The sequence below is a fragment of the Fusarium pseudograminearum genome, chromosome 1, assembly GCF_000303195.2.
Source record: "Fusarium pseudograminearum CS3096 chromosome 1, whole genome shotgun sequence".
NCBI lineage: Eukaryota > Fungi > Ascomycota > Sordariomycetes > Hypocreales > Nectriaceae > Fusarium > Fusarium pseudograminearum.
The window spans coordinates 6,273,838-6,291,984 of NC_031951.1; the positions used below are offsets into that span (position 1 = coordinate 6,273,838).

The window sequence follows — 18,147 nt, forward strand, 5'->3', positions numbered from 1 at the left end:
TCCCCTGCTGAATTTTGACTCACAGGTGTTACTCTCACATTTACATCTGCACCGATATTCTCCTCTCATTGAGGAGTCACCCAGCGATGCTCTGCAGTTAACATTGATCTTTCTCCCCCTACGGCCGCTCTCAATCCACCATATTACAGGTCATCCGGGGGAGGTTCTCCCAGCCAAAGCACCCCTACTTATCAACTTATACCCACTACGGCCAGCAACAAAAGTTTTGTGGCAGGCATCATGAGTTGGCCTCGTATACTGAAGCAAGCGCCTCGATGCAGTCGTTGTGCGCCAGCTACGGAACCACATTTAGCATCATCTTTACATGATATCACCAATCCCTTCCGATCTCGGTTTCGTGGTTTCGCTTCACAACACGGCAGTAAAAGCTCATCAGCCGCATGTCTCGGCAAAGGCGCCACCCGCCGCTTGTCGGCAGCTTCTACAGCGCTTGCTAAGAAAAAGGCAATTGACAGAGTATGTCGAACCAGCTGGCCCTTACTATCGTAACGCTTGTTCGTCCATCTAACTCATGTTCAGGACTTCATCGTCTCCGTCTTGGAAGTGTCGGCGACAAAGCGTGATGCCAAAGGCTACCTGCAGAAATATACCAGCAAGAACCCAAAGTCCCTCGCAGATGCGCCTTTGTTCGTCCAAGGTGAGCTTCAACAGGAAGCTGTACCCGAAGCGCCGAAACCTCCACATGTTGCCATCATGAAGCTTCGCGCTCCCCAGGAGATTGATGCCGAGACTCTTGATGGAGTAGCGAACACGCTATCCCAATTGCGCAAACTGGGCCTCTTGAGCGTGGTTGTAATCGATTGTGGCATGGATGAGTCTCGGACGACTTTCCGAGACCAGACTTTCCGACTCTGTGAGGCTATTGATCGATTCGGAGAACATGGAGCTCGTGCTGTCGACAATGCCTTTGTGTACTCAGAGCCCTCTGCGCAAGAGGGTGTGTCGCAAGAATCATCACACATTGATGTTCGGGTTGAAGATCCTGGCTTTCTTGACCGCATTCTGCACCACAGAATGATGCCGGTTATTCCTTCAGTTGTCACTCGTGATGTTACCCGGCCACCTCAACCTGTTGACTCGAATCAAATTGTGTTGGCACTGACCCGATATTTTGCTGGCCTGCAGTTTAATACTGTTGGTGACCATAGCGAGATCGATACTGCCCCTTCCAAGCCAATTGCTTTGGTCGAGAGAATCATCCTTCTCGATCCGCTTGGAGCAACACCAATGACCGGACGACCCGGAGCAGCCCACCGGTTCATCAACCTAGAGCAGGAATACGATCCAATCCTCAAAGAACTTATGGGACCGGATGGATCCCCTCTTGGGGATGACAAGGACCTTTGCGCCTCAATTACTGCCCACGCTGCGAACTTGGCTCTGGCCAAAGACGCATTAGCGATGCTGCCACATACATCATCAGCCCTCATTACTACGCCAGATGCTGCAGCCAACCTTACAGACATCCCACTGAAGTCTTCCGAGCTGACAGGATCTGACTCTGGTTTTGAGATGGGCGGCATGGTTACAACTCGGCGCAAGAAGAACCCACTGTTGCACAACCTTCTTACAGACAAACCTGTGTTCTCGTCATCTCTGCCTATGGCGCGTGCTCCAACCAACTCTGGTAAGGGGCAGACTGTGGGCGCATCTTCGGGCTCAACTCTGCTGAAAAAGGGCATGCCTCTTCGACTGTTTCCACATCCTCGAGTGACTCCATGGCGTCCGCCTCAGCCTGGGGCACCTCGCCTGCGCTTGACTGACAAGTGTATTGACCTTCCTCGACTGGTCCATCTGATTGAAGACTCGTTTGGTAGAAAACTGGACGTGGACGACTATCTCAACAGAGTAAACGAAAATCTTGCTGGTGTCATTATTGCTGGAGACTATGAAGGTGGAGCTATTCTGACATGGGAGAAGCCTCAGCACTTGGATGATCAGACTGCTTACGAACAAGGTCGCTATGTGCCTTATTTGGACAAGTTTGCTGTGCTGAGGAAGAGTCAAGGCAGCGGTGGCTGTGCCGATATTGTCTTCAACGCAATGGTACGGGGATGTCTTCCTGAAGGTGTATCTTGGCGGAGCCGAAAGGACAACCCTGTTAACAAGTGGTACTTTGAGCGATCTTTAGGAACCAAAAAGCTGTCAGATTGCAACTGGACGATGTTTTGGACAACACCCAAGTTACATATCGAAAGTCCTGTACTACAGGATTACGAGTCTGTGTGCAGGGGTGTAGAGCCTTCCTGGGCAGATAACAAACACATCTTGGATTGAATGGGTAGAGCGGATATTTAAGTAAAATATAATGATATAAAAATACATTTTCAGAGCCCGCAAGGATATAATAAAGATATCTACAAATACAAGATTCATCTGCCATAGTTTGGAGTATGACAAGAAATACCCAACAGCAAGTACATGCCAATGTCACATGTGAAACGAATGGAACCCCTTGCCTTGTACCATTAAATGTCTTGGAGATATTCATGCGCAAGAACTCTCTGAGAATGTCGCCTGGGGACTCGTAACCAGGGCGGCTTATCTACCTCCAAGGACACTTGAAGAGAAGCTTTAATAGGTACTTAAGTGGCTGATATTACAGAAGCTATATCTACCTAGATACCGTTGCGACCGGGGCTAGTCAGGACTCGGGAGTTTTGTATCGTGCCCGTTAGAGGTAGTAAGTTAGTACCTTGCTGTAAATTACTGTCAGTTAGCAGAAGAGCTAGGGCCACCTTGCGGATCTGCACTCGCCTACCAAGGTGGACAAGCTAGACCCGTTTTTGACTGAATTGAACTGGAGTGAAGCAGGTTCAAGGAGGGGAACACCGTTTCCCAGGGACCTATGCCTATGGACAAGAAGGGAGGGGCGCAAGCCCCTGGATAAGGGAATCTTCCAAGGCTCCAACCAGCTACAGGACAGGACTATCCAGTGGAAGATTTCATTTCTTAGTGGAGCGTTCCCATATCTTGAGTCAAATCCCGTACTTGTTTAACTTGACTCCTGCCTCTACCTAAGCTGACGCAAAGAGCCTCCTGTTACTTTTGCCCCTAACAAAATCTCCAATACATATCCTACCTCGAAACCACCAAAACTACCCAATCGACCCGAAGAAACCGACAAGATGGATTTCGGAAACCTCGGATTTGGAAATGTTGGAAAGCAGCTTTCGTATGTGCTCCCTAGCACTTGCAAGATACACAAGCTTGCAGCATCTCATCCCCCAAAGCTGTCGTCATGATGCAATCTCAATATAATGCTCACCGCTATGAAACAGTAACTTCAGCGCCTCTGTTACCCCCTTTGCGTCGCGCACCTTCCAGTACACCAAGGAGCAGTTCGGCCAGACTGAGGACAAGGTGGGTTGAAGCTTTTCGCACTCTTATCGCACAGTCATCGTCCTGACATGTGGCCCTACAGACCCAGCTCCCTCCCGACTACATCGATCTCGAGAAGCGTGTCGATGCCCTCAAGCAAGCTCACCAAAAGATGCTTGCTGTGACGTAAGTCTACACGATACCGACCTGCGCTACATGCCCGGGAGTTGGTATTCTGACATGGCTTTATAGCTCGCAATACTCCAACGAGGCCTACGACTACCCCCCTAATATCAAGGAGACCTTCCAGGATCTTGGCCGCACCGTCAGCGAAAAGGTCACCCTCCTTTCTTCCGCCACCTCTCCTGCTGAGGCTCAGGCAGCCCTCGTTGCTCCTCCCGCTGCCAAGCCTCAGCCAAAGACTTTCAGCCATGCTGTCGCCCGCGCCAGTCTGTCCAGCAGCCAGCTCCTCCACCAGCACCACACCGGTGCTGGCGAGGACCCTCTTGCGACGGCCCTGGAGAAGTATGCGCTTGCCAGCGAGCGTGTTGGTGAGGCCCGACTTGCCCAGGATGCCCAGATCCAGAGCCGCTTCCTTGCTGGCTGGAACACCACTCTCAACACCAACCTGACTTTCGCCACCCGCGCCCGCAAGAACGTTGAGAACTCTCGTCTCTCTCTGGATGCCGTCAAGGCTCACGCCAAGGGTACCACTTTCCGCATTGGTGGTGCTCAAAACGACCAGGCTCATGAGGAGCCAGAGTTGAGCCCCGAGGCCCAGGAAGAAGTTGAGAAGGCCGAGGACGAGTTCGTTACCCAGACTGAGGAGGCCGTTGGCGTTATGAAGAACGTAAGTTTAGAGTTTAAATGTAGTATTAAGCGTTAGGATGCTAACCGTGCTAGGTTCTTGATACACCCGAGCCTCTGCGCAACCTTGCCGAGCTTGTCTCTGCTCAAATTGAGTACCACAAGAAGGCATACGAGATTCTCACCGAGCTCGCCCCTGTCATTGAGGGTCTCCAGTCTGAGCAAGAAGTGCGTCGTGCCGCTGCCTTTTGATTCGTTATAGAAAGGGGCTGACATATTGTGCTTTAGGCCGCGTACCGAAAGAGCCGAGAGGAAGATTCTTAAGTTGGCAGCAATCAGAGGGATGATGGCATGAGATTCGTTGGAGATCACGATATGGCTATGCTGAGTCGGGCCTCAGGAGGTCTATGATCCGAGCGAACATGAGCCTGTGTGTTTTCTTTTTTAGTTTTCCTGCGTCAAGGTTACATGTTATATGTCGGACGGTACAAGATATTGTCTTGATCGAGGTATTGAGATATCAAGCAACCCAGGATTTGAGGGTCTTTTTTATACTCGTAGAAAGCCTTTGGCTAGGTCCGCAGGATAAGAATCCTCACAGTGATGTATGTTTATAGCTCGAGTTGACCCGATATCATCTACGGAGTGACTTGGGATCATTTGGAGCCACGTTGACTCTGGTCATACTGAATCTGAAACGAAATAACGAACTCAATTATTATTATTATTTTCATTCTTTTTGAAGTACAACTTACTCCCTTAGTACCTACTTGATGAACAATTGTTTCGACATGAAAGTGATGATGCTGTTATCGCCATGAGCGCATCACGTGATAACACACGTGCAGGCCGGATCGGCAATGGTGGGTTGGAGTCCAATGAGGTCAATTCAATTTCCTCTGACCATTCCATCTACCTCTAAGTCACGACGAAGTAACTCCAATTGACCTCGCCAGCATGAGGCCAACAGCTCGTGTGTTTGCGCGCTACCTGGAGGCCGGTACTCCTACCGGTCTCACCGGTCTCTGGACACATGCCACCCCCAGATCGACCCTCCTCTACCTCTACGGAACGACCCTCAACAGGCTCCAGAAAGTCCCCGAGAACTCCATGTACCGCCAATCCGTCGAGGCCGTGACAAAGCACCGCATGTCACTTGTCGAGCAGATGGTTCCTCCCGGATACAACGAATGGGCGGCCCGCGCCAAGGAGCTCGTCAGCAAGAACTCGTCACAGTTCCGCGTTTCTAGCGGCCGCGTTGACGGCAGCGAAGCTCACACCGTCAAGCTCGGCGACAAGGTCTTTGTGGTGGGCCGAAAGCACGAGGCAGGCGATGTCCGAATCGAGGAGTGGGATGGCGAGGAGGATGAGGGTTCTGAGTACGAGGGTATCCGAACACTCAAGGAGCGAGAGGACCAGGCTACTTGGGCGGAGCGCAAGCCCCTCGAGGACCACGAGAAGGTTGAGTGGGAGGATGAGCCTCAAATGACCGCTGAACAGTATGTTTCCATCTTTACGGTTGGGAAGGGAACGTTTTAGCTAATACGTATGATAGAGTCCACGATCTCGAGCAGAAGATCGGAGCTGGTCTTATTGAGGAGGTTATCCAGGTTGCCGAGGGCGAGCTCAAGCTGGTTGAGACTATGGAGAAGACCAAGGTGTAAGTTGCGATATTCTACGACGACACATTGCAACTATACTAACAACAAACACAGCTGGGAGGACCTTGACGAGAAGCCGGTCCCTGGCCAGTGGACTTACTTTGACCGAACCTAAACAAAGCAGCTGACGAACGGGGCAATTGTAAAAGTAGAGGAGGTTATGTATATAGGATGCGTATGCTGGGCTTTGCGACTGGGTCAAAGAAATGAAACAGAGCTTGATTGATCATTTGCTTGTTTACGATGAACCTTGATGATAACGAGATCAGATTTCATCAAGTGACGGTAGCCTGTTGCCGCGGTACCTATTTAAAAGCAGCTCGATTCCGCGGCATTGAATTTGGTGCTTTCCGTAAACGTTTGGCTCAGTTCCATGTCAACGGATTCACCTCAAATCATAATATAGAGCTCGCTGTACTAGTGGGGCCAAGCTGTTGAAGACTTTCAACCTCACATGAATATCGTCTAAACACACATTGACATCCTCACCACAACAATGGCGTCCCTTTTAGATCCGCCATTTTTCTCACAGCAAAGTCAATCTAACAAGCGCAAAAGGCCAGAAACCACAGATGAAGAGTTCCCGAGCTCCTTGCCCACAGGCTCCATCAACCCTTTGAGCCATTCACCTGGTGTGGTCGCACAGTTCGCCATCGCAGGTCTTTCAGAAACGGACGAGGATCCCTCGCAACGGATTCGTGACTTTCCACACCGTGGTCTTGCTGAAAATGGCGCCTCCGCCGTTGAAGTCGAGAGCGATGAGGACCCAGAGACAGAAGGCGATGAAGCAGCACGCCCAAAGTCGAAAAAGAATACGAGTCGCAAGCGCGGCGGACACTTTGACGTTCTCCTGCAGTCTACCCACCATTTTATCGACCAGGGAGAGATAGAAAAGGCCGCTCGCACCTACGGTCTGCTTCTGCAATTGCGGCCGTCTGGGCTCCCTGTCGACGTTCGACATCATGACATCTGGGCCATCGGCGCTGAAATTCTCATGCGTGAGGGCGAAGGCTCTGCCCGGGAACGTGAAGAGCACGAGACAGCACCAAGGCCTACGAAGAGATGGGGCCGAGCAGCAAATATGAGTAAAGTCAGAGCTTATTTCGATACACTTATCCAACAGCATCCTTACGACTACAAGACACCCAATATTGTTTCGGCGTTCGATTTCTGGATTGCCTTGTTCAGCTGTGAAATTTACAATACACATTCAGAGCACACCTTGGCGCTGGAACGACTAAATTCTGGCGAAGAGGACCATCGCCGCGAGTCGTTTGGCCATGACGATAGCTTTGGCAGTGATGACACAGAAAGCTCTGAATCAAGGTTGGTGCAGAAAAAGGAGGAGCTGCGGCTTCAAGCACTATCTGCCATGCAAGATATCACGAAGAGGATGGACGTATTAATTCAGGACATGCCATACTCGAGAAATCAGCAATATCTTCGCTTACGCGCAATGGCCTCTCTCTACATTGCAGACCTTGTTGTACCCGTTGGTTCGGTCTCAATGCTCCAGACCCAACAAGGGCAGCAAGCAAGATTGATGGAGCAAGATAGGGCTAGAAAGTCTCTGATGAGGATTGTGACATATGGAGGGGAACTTGACAATGCTGCATTAAGAGTTTTGAATCCCTCTGATGATTCTGAAGGAGATACTTCACTATCACTATACGCTAGCCTTCCAATACGAGAGCTTTAGCCTTGAACACGGCTTCAAACCGCGCTATTCTGTGCCGATACAGAAGGAGGCACGGAAGCAGAAGCAGAAGCAGAGGCAGATGCTCTAGAGGTTGAGCCCTTGTTAGCCCATCGCTGGAGGATAAGTGCTTGATTTGAACTGCCCACCACGACACACCACTCTCCGCCAGGACTCCAGGCTGTCTGCCGACCCACAAAGTTGGCCGATGATGACTCTGTCTTATGCGCCTTCAGAGGCTCATGAGGATCGTCTTGACTGTACCTAGATGCCCAGGTCTCGAGGGTTTCTACGTTATAGTCCCCAATTTCTTCGCTTAGCCTGATGGCATCTGCCCGGAAAGTACTCGGAACGTCTTTATCGCCGCCTCCCTGCCGACCTTTGGAATCCGTCTTGGGACGAGTCTTTACTAGTCTCATCCAGCTGGGGTGAGGAAGCTGTTTGCTCTTATCCCTGCCAGGGTCTTTAAGTGCCTCCATAAACTCGCGATATGCCACCAAGCGTTCAAAGTCCCAGAAAAACACGTTTCCGGCTGCATTACAGAAGGCCAAAACGGGATGTTGGTCTGGTACAAAGTGCAATTTGAAACGCATAAAAAACTGCGGGCCACAGTTGGGGGTATAGAACTGAAGCAACATGGTGTACTGGGATGGGCACTGCGGGGAGATTGTGGGAACAAAAGCCGAACGCGTGAGACGACTCGCTTCCTCGTAATTAGTTGGAACGGTGGTCTGAGCTGTCGGTGCCTCGCTTTCCGCAGGAGGCGGATTTGCGGACGAAAACCCTTCTATTCTCCATAGAGAAATGACGTTGTCGTGGCATGCTCTGGAGAGGATGCAGTCGCCGTAGAATGCCACACTTTCTTTGTTAGCCGTGTGGCCATGGTATGCATATGCATATGCAGAACCTACCAGTCTATGATGCCGCTATGGACAGCCGATGTCGAAAAGTGCGGATAGTGGACTCGAGCAGGAGTTTGGATTGCCTCGGTAGGCAGGTCAGGAAGCGTCCACTTTGTCCAGTCAGAAGAGTTTCAACTTGGATAGTCCGCAACATTTACCAGGTTAATAATTTGGTCGTGGGCTGCCGAGAGAAGGTAGCGTCCTGTGTCATGGAATGCCTAATGTAAATTGTTAACTGTCGTGATCAGACAATCCAAGGAGGAACGGAGACTTGCCACACTGAGAAGATCCCACGAGTGACCTTCGCCAGCGAGTATAACCAGGCACGGACGGTTAGCATGTACCGGATCAAGACTCCAGATACGAATACTTGTGTCACCAGAGGCGGAGGCAATGATAGAAGAGTTTGCAGGTGAAGTCGCTAAGTCATTGACATCCTGTTTTGCATAAGTTTCTGAGTCAAGGATTTACGAGTTGGGGTGGATGGACGAACACCTCCGTGACCAGTAAGGCACTTGGGTCAAATAACAGTTAGCAACAATTTTCGTACAACGTTCTCATTGAAAAAACATTACCCTGTATAATTTCCCGTTCACAACATCATAGATCTTGACTTTGGCATCAACTCCACCAATGCAAAGATAGGGCGCTCCTGTTTCCGGATCTTTTGTCCAAGTACAACAGCAAGCGGAAGCCTCGTCCTAGGCAGAGTTAGTGACCTTGGTAGGGCAGGGATGGTGCATTGCGCAACGCCTACATCATCATCTCTTATCACAGAGAGCACTTCGCATGGATTGGAGTCAGTTGTTTGAGAGAGTGTGCATATGACGACCTAGATGAGCGTGAGAGATTGTCTTGAAAGAGTAAGCTGGATCCAGGGAAACTAACATGCTTTTTGCTGATGGCTGCAAAGACGGGTGGTGCGTCTAAAGGTTGATAGGGGCAAAACTTGACATCAAAGAACTCTGTGGTTAAGAATCAAGGTTTCCTGCGTTAGACAACGAGGCACTGATAGCCAAAAAGGAGGAGCAAGGGGGTCATACCAGCACAGTTATCGTTTTCCAGAAACTCTGTATCGTTCTAGTATATATTGTTAGATTGTGGAATACAAACGGCATAAGTAGAAATTTACTTCTAGAGTGAATGAAGAACGTAGCCTTGGTAGCTCAAAGGCGTTATCATCGGTGATGGCCATATTGCCAAAGGCTTGCAGTTTTGCTTTGCTACTTGTAAAACGGTCCGCAAGTACCAAACGTATGAATGCAGAGAGCGAGGAAAGTACGTAAGTTTCTTTGCCACTTGGGGCGTGCAGACAAAACAGCACTCAATGTTGGTCTTGGGTGGTTGGCAACTCGATAAATACTGTTTAAACAGAACTAGAAGCTGCGTCACCTGGAACAAGCAGGTAGAACCAGTTGTTTGGCGGTCTGATTGGCGATATGAACCGATATTGGAATGACACCCCTGTATCAGCTGTACGCAGCTCTAGTTACCGCCGGGGAAGAGAAGCAAAAAACAATAAGAAGAATAAGCAAAAAAGTTGGACGCGATGCGCGTCAAGCTGAGAGATGCTAATTAGACGTTGTGTTGTGTGTGTGTTGTTGAAAGAAACAGTGGCATCCCTCTGGCTAGCAGTGAAGTGGAGTCGAGAGCTGCTCAATTCTTCCCTCTGGTTGGGCAGGTGGGACCAGTTAGCGCAGCATAGCACCTACCTCATAAGAACTGAGCTTTGTTGAAGGTGGAAGGAACCAGGTGATACGGTCAACCTCGCTGCTGCCATTTTTATTGAAATTCACTACTGTGAAAGTGATATCAGCGAGAACAACACAGCGAGTTCTCGGGGCGGCGCAGATGTGCTTCACATGGACTTAGAATCGTGATAGGTTGGTTAGTAGTTGTCTGATGCAAGAGCCTTGGTTCTAGGTATGGATAGACTCTCAGCATGGTGTCAAGGTGCATTGCATCTATGCTACCTAGGTAGGTACCTACCTTATTTACATATAGATACGTATTTCTAGTACATTTACTCCCATCTGCAGATTGTGCTTCATTGAGACATCACCACTGCTCGTTTTGATTCGAACTGCATTTGAAGAAAAGCAGTGAGGATCCACCACATGATAGCTACCAGTCTACGTACCTACATAAGCATCAAGGTGATCATGTTTCCGTCGATAGCCCTGATAACAATGTTAACGAATTGAAGTCTTGTAGAGACTGAATGGATATCAAACCGAAGCCCCTGTATTGCCTGTTTATACCAACATGCGCAGTCTAGGGGGTAGCAGAAAAGTTGGCCTCTCAAGTCTAAGGGTATAAAAATAAGTAGTCTAAGAAGCTTGATCTAAGCAGCATAAGCTGCCCTGATAATTTTGTCTCTTATGCTCCCAGCGGTCAACTTTTCTAATACCCTGAGGCCAGTCTACCAGTATATATTGTATGCATAGGTTTGAGACCTGCATGTTTCAAAAGACCGGCTCCGCGCATCACGGATGGTTTCGTATTCGCTCTCCTTCTTAGGGCTGGATCTACAAGATAGTTATCGAGATCTCGTCCATCTTCACGCTCGCATCATCTTGTCTTTTCTCCCGTCATGTAGACCTCCGATTATGTGCGTTACGTTGGTGCATAGGTAACAGAACAACAACCAACGTAACCAGATAAATGCGGTGTAAGAACCGGCTCGGTTTCCCACAATTCCTGTATGTGTATGCAAGTGAGGTGATGTGCAGATCAGCTGATCTATCAAAGTACTACAACACTACGGTTCACCGCTGTGGCTCGATGTTTTGTCAGGAAGTACGGTTATCCATGGGGGATGACTCGGCGATGAAAGCTGGAGTTACTTTGGGGGCGAAAAGAGAAAAGAATGATATAATACCAACCGACCCTTTGGCTGCAGAACGGCGCAGTGCAGCACCCTCTACTAGCCCCCCTCACAGCACTAGCTGTCGATCATAACTGTCAGGACTATCGTTTTGCTGTAAGTGAGCGAGCCATGTGGTCCAGTCACCAATGCAGGCGTTAACGTTTAGTGTCATTGAACTAATGTAGGTAGGGTTGCTCATTATCCAGGGTCCTCGCAACGACTTCCCAATGAATGCTGCTAGAACAGGTCAGGCACATGAAGCCAAGGTTCAGTCGCCTTGATTGCGGGCTTGCAGAGGCGATGGAGTGGGCCGGTATCGTAAACATCCGTCCGTTGGTCCCTTGTGGCTTGCGGAAGGGCGAGACGCCATAGAAATTATGCCGTACAACGATCAAGGTGAGATTCCGTTAGTCGAGGCCTGAGAAGCCGAGGACATTCAGATCCCGCGCTCATGGAAAGGAATTTGGTCCCTACTACGGCAAAGTACATAGTGTGATACAACAGCATCATGGCGTTACTGTCTGAGTGACACTCTACCTCTGAAACAAGAGTCTTGCGGGACCGCAACTTGCTTGTTTCCAGGGATGAGCCATGTACTGGTGTAAGCTGCCGAGGTGTATCCACAAACCAACGGCTAGGTGCAATTGGCGTTTGTGTTTTTGGAGTTGACAATGCACGAAATTGAGCCGGATATTGGCATTGTATCATGGCATGCCCAGTCCTGTGCTACGATTCACAAGGCGAGAATCCCATAGGTCTTTGATTTGCAGGCAGAAGTTGTGCCATCTGTAGGTAGGTATGTATCCAATCATCAACAGGGACAATGCGGTGCAAGATAAAGATGCACCTTGTCCTTGATCTAGGGTAACAACGCTTACGAGACCTTGAGCAGGTAGATGAAGCAACAATGAATTGTGTTACTCCAACGGTTCAAGGATCTAATTGTGCTGAATTCAGACGTGTAAATTTTTATGGTTGGGATTCGAAAAGAGGTGATATCTGCTTGCTCGATACTAGGCTCCTAGAGAGCCTCGATTGATACCTCTCAACATGCTCGATCCGGGTGTAAGTTGTCCTGCCGTTGCATCGGGGCGGTTTCTATTTTAACGTTGGAATGCCCCACCTCAGCCTCTATCAGCCATTCCTCTTCCGTAAATCAACGTTGATGTCCCTTGTCGTCACCCTGTGGAACGTCATCCTATTCACTCGGATGGCAGGGGTGTCTCTTTGAATGCCTGGGGTAGGTAGGTATGTATCTATATGCCCATGGGTACTACATATGTATTGTGTATTGTATCACTTTCCTATCATTTTGCCGTGTCAGCTAGGTAATCAACACTTCGAGTTGCAAAGACAATTTGAACTAAAACACTTTGGGTGATTGTTCATGGGGTGTGGCCATGAAATGTCATTTTCTCTCACTTGTTTCCTCCATTGACCTATGTGCTAGTCTAGCCTGCACCATTAATGAGAAAAACAAGAGTTTTGCATTTCTATTTTCTCTTGTTTCCTCTCTTCTCATTCGAAAACTGGCCATTGAAACGAAGGATCAAGAATGGGGCTCAGTTTCGCTGCTTTTTACTGGGCGACGTAACCATAACCTAGTGAGACATCGTGATCGCCTTCCAGTCCAGCTCCTCCTGCAGCTTCATTCCGAGTCCACACCCTGGGCTTGCAGTAGTACTTTCTTTTTAGACCTGCAACAACTAGTGGGCGCACCCGAAGAAACGTAGGGGTTTCGTTATCATTGCTGCAAGTGGCAGTTTGTCTTTTCTTATTCAGCCATTCGTGTTGTGTAATGGGTTGGGTATGCCTTGCACCTACGCAACCTTGTCTCGTGTGCAAAAAGGTGACGGTATTTTGTCGACAATGTCTGCGCTTTCCAGGCAATTCGTCGAGTATCGTTGACGATAACACTTTTGCTCTAGGGAGGTTTAAGTACAGCGGCAGGACCAGTCAAAAAGACGACAGACAGATGATAAACTGCCTGGGAAACATCCTTACCCAGTGACTTCGAGTCAGGACAAACGGTTTCCAGCAAGCAAGCAGGCAAGCAAGCCACATTTTTCTCGAACCGGCCTTCGAGCTAGACCCTGGTCAAGCTGTTGTAGAATCTCATTTCTCACTTCATTTCAGTTCTCACTTCCTGGTTTTCGAGCCTCGCACTACTCTTCTCTCACTTCCATATTGCCGAGGACTTCCTTTCCCGGATACTGATTGCTCCGAGTCCCTGTCACCTCGACTCAATTCCCCCACCACAATAGGTAACCTTGAAGTCTGCAACATCCATTTGCATTGTACGGATACTTCGTGGTTGTATTGTCAAAAAGTTAGTTATATATAACACGCTGCCCCCTCGTGTTTGAAAGCAGCTTCAACTCAACATAACACAACTCAGCACACCTCCATCTGTCTTCCTCTCCCCTTATCAGTGCTCTTAGGCACCTCAGAGAGGATATCTTTAAGATCCGGGTATTTCAGTACCGCAACTTCTCTTTGCTTAACCCCAATTGGTATTCCGTTTGTTTATCCACACTCAAGCCAACCTCTCAGAAGTGCTGCTCTCTGTCTGTCTGCATAATCAACTCGTGCTTTGAAAAGCCCAGACACTCAGACCCCTACTGGTCCTCTATTGCCGCGTCCGTGCCCCCTGTCATCCATTATTGTCCGTCGGATCCACTGTGGCAGTTGACGCCAGAGGAAGCTATCTCGAGTTAGCGAACTAGACTTGTTCGTGGTGGGAGTGTTCCAATATCCACTTCCATCACCCTTTGCTCTATTCGCGCCGAGGTCCCTTCGTGCACCTGCTGAAACTCTATTTTCTGAATATTCAAGATTTGCCTCTCCAGTGATCATTTAGTTGGTATTAGCCAGCAGTCACTGGACAAACTCTGCACATCTCTCATATAGAATCTTGTTATCTCGAACCAAAATCATTTTCGTTGCGGAGCTCGCTGCTCTTGCGTCACCGTCTTCATGGAGCATACCTTTTTGACTATACATAGTAAGTCATCTCTATCGCGCGCGTCCTTGACATGTCTTGTCTCAAGCCCGGTTTGATCTGACACAACACTCAACCGCAGATTTACATCCGGATGCCAACATCCTTTACGCCTCTGATTCCATCTTTGAAATTCTTGGTTACTCCCCACAGGAGGTACTTGGCCGGTCTGCCTTTGAATACTTTCACCCGGAGGAAATTCCCTATGCGCGATCCGTCCATAGTCGCGGCGTCTTGCTGGACAAGGCTGCCGTTCTGCACTATGCACGTCTTCGCTCTCGTGACGGTCGCTGGGTGAGCAGCGAATGCGTCTTCTCTATTGTTCATGATATTCTTTTTGCCTGTATTAGTATCTACCGATGCGATGCCAAAAGCGAGAGTAAGTTTATGCCCAAGGTGCTCCTCTAGGGTTACCTTCCCCTGATATGCCACGTTCCAACAGCTAACTTGATGCAGGACGTGCCTTGGCTGCACCCCAGGTCCGAAGACTCTTCTCGCGTTCTCCTCGAGATCCACGATACCACATGTTGGAACATTTGTCTCCTAAGTTCAGGCTGCCACCTGTGGAGCGCGAGCCTCGTGCCGCCCTCATCTTGAACCGATTCACCAGAACATTGACGGTGATGTTTGCAACAGACGCTATTGCATCTATTCTCGGGATCCCTGCCAGTCAAGTCCAGCACAAGAGCTTCTACGAGTGCATTCGAGAAAGCTGCCTCGATGACGCTGTCAGATGTCTCGAGAGTGCAAAGGCGAATGACTCCATTGCTTACTTGCGGTTCTGGTCCAGAGATCCACGACGACCAGAAGACTTCGAAGACGAAGAAAGTGTCGCCGACGGAGAGTCGACAATTGATGCAGAGAATGGTGACGTGGCCGCCGGGAGTGAGGAACCGTCTCATTACTCCAGGAACAACCACACCAGCAGCCTAAACCCTGACCAGACCAGATCTGGTGAAGGCTTGATGGCCCCCAATCGCCAACAACGCGCTGACAGCCGCCGATCTAGTGATTCCGAGGGAGGTGGTGTCAAGCTGGATGGTGCTATGGACCTTGACTCTCGTTCTAACTCGACTTCCAATCAACGTTCTGGCCCTTCTACCAAGGTAGAGCCGGATATGGAAATGCAGGACGGGGTTTTCTCTGCAGGGGAAACATCGGGAGAATCGCGTACTACAAGCTCCAATGCCTTGGGGTCTACTTCCCGTAGCTCACAGGCTGGGGGATATCAAACCCCTCCTACTCCCCCATCTCCACAGCCAGTCGGTGGTAACACCCCACGAGCGAGCAGGGAACGCAGTCGCCCAGCGCCACAGCTGGCACCTTCTGTTGAATTGGAGGCCGTCGTGTCTTGCACTTCTGACGGCCTTGTCGTTATCCTTCGTCGAGCACGACCTCAGATTCCCGATGCCCACAATCCTCAAGTCCCTTCTACCAACGATCGTGGCGTTTTCGCTGCCCCCTGGGCGCAACAGCCCTTCCATGCACAGTATTCGCACGAGACCTTCCACAATTTCCAGGCCCCATTGGCTCCGCAGCATATGCCACTGCGCAGCGGAATTCAGGCTACTGGAGGCCCTCCCATGGACCAGCTCATGCAGTCCATTAGAGACGTTGCTGTCTTTGCCTGGGCTCTTTGTGGTATCAATGGAAACATAGCTTCATACAGCCACGGCCAGCCATCGGGAGAAGCTCAGCCTCCAGACGGTCTTCCCATTTGGGATCCCACTGGAGAAGAAAGTTCATACGAGGGGCCGTATAACCAAGCCGCTCAGCGATGGGCTCGAGAGGCTCAACGACAGCAACCCTCGCTGCACCCACAGGATTCGGTCTCTACCGACTTTTCCATGGAAGACACAGCAGATTACAGCTCGTACGGGGCGGGCTACCAGAATCACACAAGCAATGGTTATGGAAATCCATGGCTTTCACAGCCATCCGCCTACCAACAAAACCAGAATGCGTTTGCGCACAACGGCCGTCAAGACCATGGGGGCCAAACCGGCTACAACAACGATCCCTCGTATCAGCACCAAGATGGACAGCATTGGTCTGGAAATTCTCGGCAGCCTGCTACTTCAGCTGAAGAAACTCGCGACCATACCTATAGATGGTATTGATCTCATTCGGCGTGGGAACAGAATTTGAACAAGAGTTTGAAAATGAAAGGCTGATGAGAGATAGCTGACACTGAGATACTTGAAAGAGGTATCGTCTTAATTACCTTACTATTTGAGTTTTCTTTGGCAATTGTGTGATGTATGAATGTATTACTCATTCGATCTTTTCAGAGATATGAGTTTAACAGTAATTGTGTGATGTATTCTTGACCGGCAATCAAGTACCTACCTAAACCAGTCATGAAATTTTACCAAGATCAGTAAAAGTAAAATAAAAAGTATTTCAGGGAGTGATGTGTGTTAGTGACTGAGTGTACTCTGTATCAAGCAAGGGATTGATATCAAACACCCCTGTAAATGTGTTCCTGGAGTCTTGTTCTAGTTCAATGCATGTGATTGGCTGCGATCAGTAAGAAGCTTGGGCCACCTCTCGTCAAGGGGTTGTTTCTAGAGAGGCGACCGTGGAAGTTTCGCAGTTATTAGAGATACGTACGTCAGCTTTATACTCAGCAACTCTCGCTTCTTTGAGGACACGATCCCACCCTAACGTCGGGCATTCTATCTACAGCATCACGACGACCTCACGCACAATACCCAGTCACTTTCTTCCATAGACGAACTCTCAGTGATCACCTTACACCATGTCTGCTTCCAGCGCCCGAGGGCACTATGCCAACCCACCTCTGGAGGATGAGGACGACCTGATCGACCCTGATGATGGTAAGTTATCACATGCTACAATCAATGAGTTCCATATCTGCGTGGTGTTCTAGCATTAGCTTCATCCAACTTACACCTTGTCCAGCCGATCTCAACGACTTTGACGACCCCCTTGCGACCAACAACCCTCGCCAGCCCTTGACTGGCAACATCGGCTCCAGTTCATCATCGCGACCGCTGAACGAAGGCTATTTAACATCACGGATCCCTGGAGAAGACCGAGCAGCCCCTCTGAACACAATTGACGAGTCTGTCTGGGATACGTTGCGACGCGACCTGCTCGCCGTCTGGGCCAAGCTTAGAGAGGTGCTGTACCCTCGGTACCTTTTGGGTGGTACCATGTTCGATAGCGAGGGAGGTATTCGCGGCGCTTACTCAAGCATCCGCGGTGCTGGTCTGTCGGGAACAAGAGAGGAGCTTACTGGACTGGCCAGCCGCATGGTCGATGCTGAAGCTCTGCTTCAGAGCAACATGACACCCGGCCTTCGTGATTGGGATCTTTGGGGTCCCCTTATCTTCTGCCTTCTTCTCAGTGTTCTTCTGAGCTTCACTGCTCGCTCTGAACAGAGAGATGCTGTTTTCAGCGGCGTTTTTGCTATGATCTGGCTTGGAGAGGCTGTAGTGACTCTGCAAATCAAGCTGCTGGGTGGAAATATGTAAGTTCTTTTTCGATATGCTTTCGCATGCGTCACAGTCACTAACCAATTGCACAGCTCATTCGCCCAGAGCGTCTGTATTATAGGGTACACCCTTTTCCCTCTAGTCCTCGCTGCCATGATGTCTGCTCTGGGTCTCCACTGGATTGCCCGTATCCCCATCTACATTGTCTTGATCGGCTGGTCTCTGGCTGCTGGTGTTAGTATTCTGGGTGGTAGTGGCGTGGTCAAGAACCGAGTTTTCCTTGCAGTATATCCTCTACTGGTCTTCTATCTTGGTCTGGGCTGCCTGTGCTTTATCAGCTAAGCCCAAGCCAAATCTGTGGCAATGGAAAGATGCGCTGAAACGCGGCTGCAAAATGAGAAGGAAGGG

The 18,147-nt window shown here is 49.7% G+C and overlaps 6 protein-coding genes across 6 annotated transcripts, besides 1 other annotated feature; 5 read left to right on the forward strand and 1 right to left on the reverse strand.

Moving 5' to 3' along the window:
• Positions 1-240: 240 nt before the first annotated feature.
• FPSE_09160 (uncharacterized protein) lies at positions 241-2,298 on the forward strand (the record flags this gene model as incomplete). Its single annotated transcript, XM_009262277.1, has 2 exons — positions 241-477; positions 541-2,298. 2 exons carry the CDS (start codon positions 241-243, stop codon positions 2,296-2,298), a joined length of 1,995 nt encoding a protein of 664 aa, XP_009260552.1.
• A 2,808-nt stretch (positions 2,299-5,106) lies between these two features.
• Positions 5,107-5,925, forward strand: FPSE_09161 (uncharacterized protein; the record flags this gene model as incomplete). The annotated part of the gene is made up of 3 exons (XM_009262278.1): positions 5,107-5,648; positions 5,705-5,809; positions 5,865-5,925. 3 exons carry the CDS (start codon positions 5,107-5,109, stop codon positions 5,923-5,925), a joined length of 708 nt encoding a protein of 235 aa, XP_009260553.1.
• Positions 5,926-6,306: 381 nt separating this feature from the next.
• On the forward strand, positions 6,307-7,509 carry FPSE_09162 (uncharacterized protein; the record flags this gene model as incomplete). Its single annotated transcript, XM_009262279.1, has 1 exon — positions 6,307-7,509. One exon carries the CDS (start codon positions 6,307-6,309, stop codon positions 7,507-7,509), a length of 1,203 nt encoding a protein of 400 aa, XP_009260554.1.
• Positions 7,510-7,523: 14 nt separating this feature from the next.
• FPSE_09163 (uncharacterized protein) lies at positions 7,524-9,603 on the reverse strand (the record flags this gene model as incomplete). Its single annotated transcript, XM_009262280.1, has 10 exons — positions 7,524-8,364; positions 8,418-8,518; positions 8,567-8,626; positions 8,687-8,845; positions 8,902-8,922; positions 8,984-9,109; positions 9,166-9,240; positions 9,297-9,373; positions 9,452-9,488; positions 9,541-9,603. 10 exons carry the CDS (start codon positions 9,601-9,603, stop codon positions 7,524-7,526), a joined length of 1,560 nt encoding a protein of 519 aa, XP_009260555.1.
• Positions 9,604-13,313: 3,710 nt separating this feature from the next.
• Positions 13,314-13,336: a microsatellite.
• A 917-nt stretch (positions 13,337-14,253) lies between these two features.
• FPSE_09164 (uncharacterized protein) lies at positions 14,254-16,398 on the forward strand (the record flags this gene model as incomplete). The annotated part of the gene is made up of 3 exons (XM_009262281.1): positions 14,254-14,281; positions 14,361-14,657; positions 14,735-16,398. The coding sequence occupies 3 exons, from the start codon at positions 14,254-14,256 to the stop codon at positions 16,396-16,398; spliced, it is 1,989 nt and encodes a 662-aa protein (XP_009260556.1).
• Positions 16,399-17,039: 641 nt separating this feature from the next.
• On the forward strand, positions 17,040-18,081 carry FPSE_09165 (uncharacterized protein; the record flags this gene model as incomplete). The annotated part of the gene is made up of 3 exons (XM_009262282.1): positions 17,040-17,118; positions 17,204-17,774; positions 17,832-18,081. 3 exons carry the CDS (start codon positions 17,040-17,042, stop codon positions 18,079-18,081), a joined length of 900 nt encoding a protein of 299 aa, XP_009260557.1.
• Between the last annotated feature and the right edge of the window lie 66 nt (positions 18,082-18,147).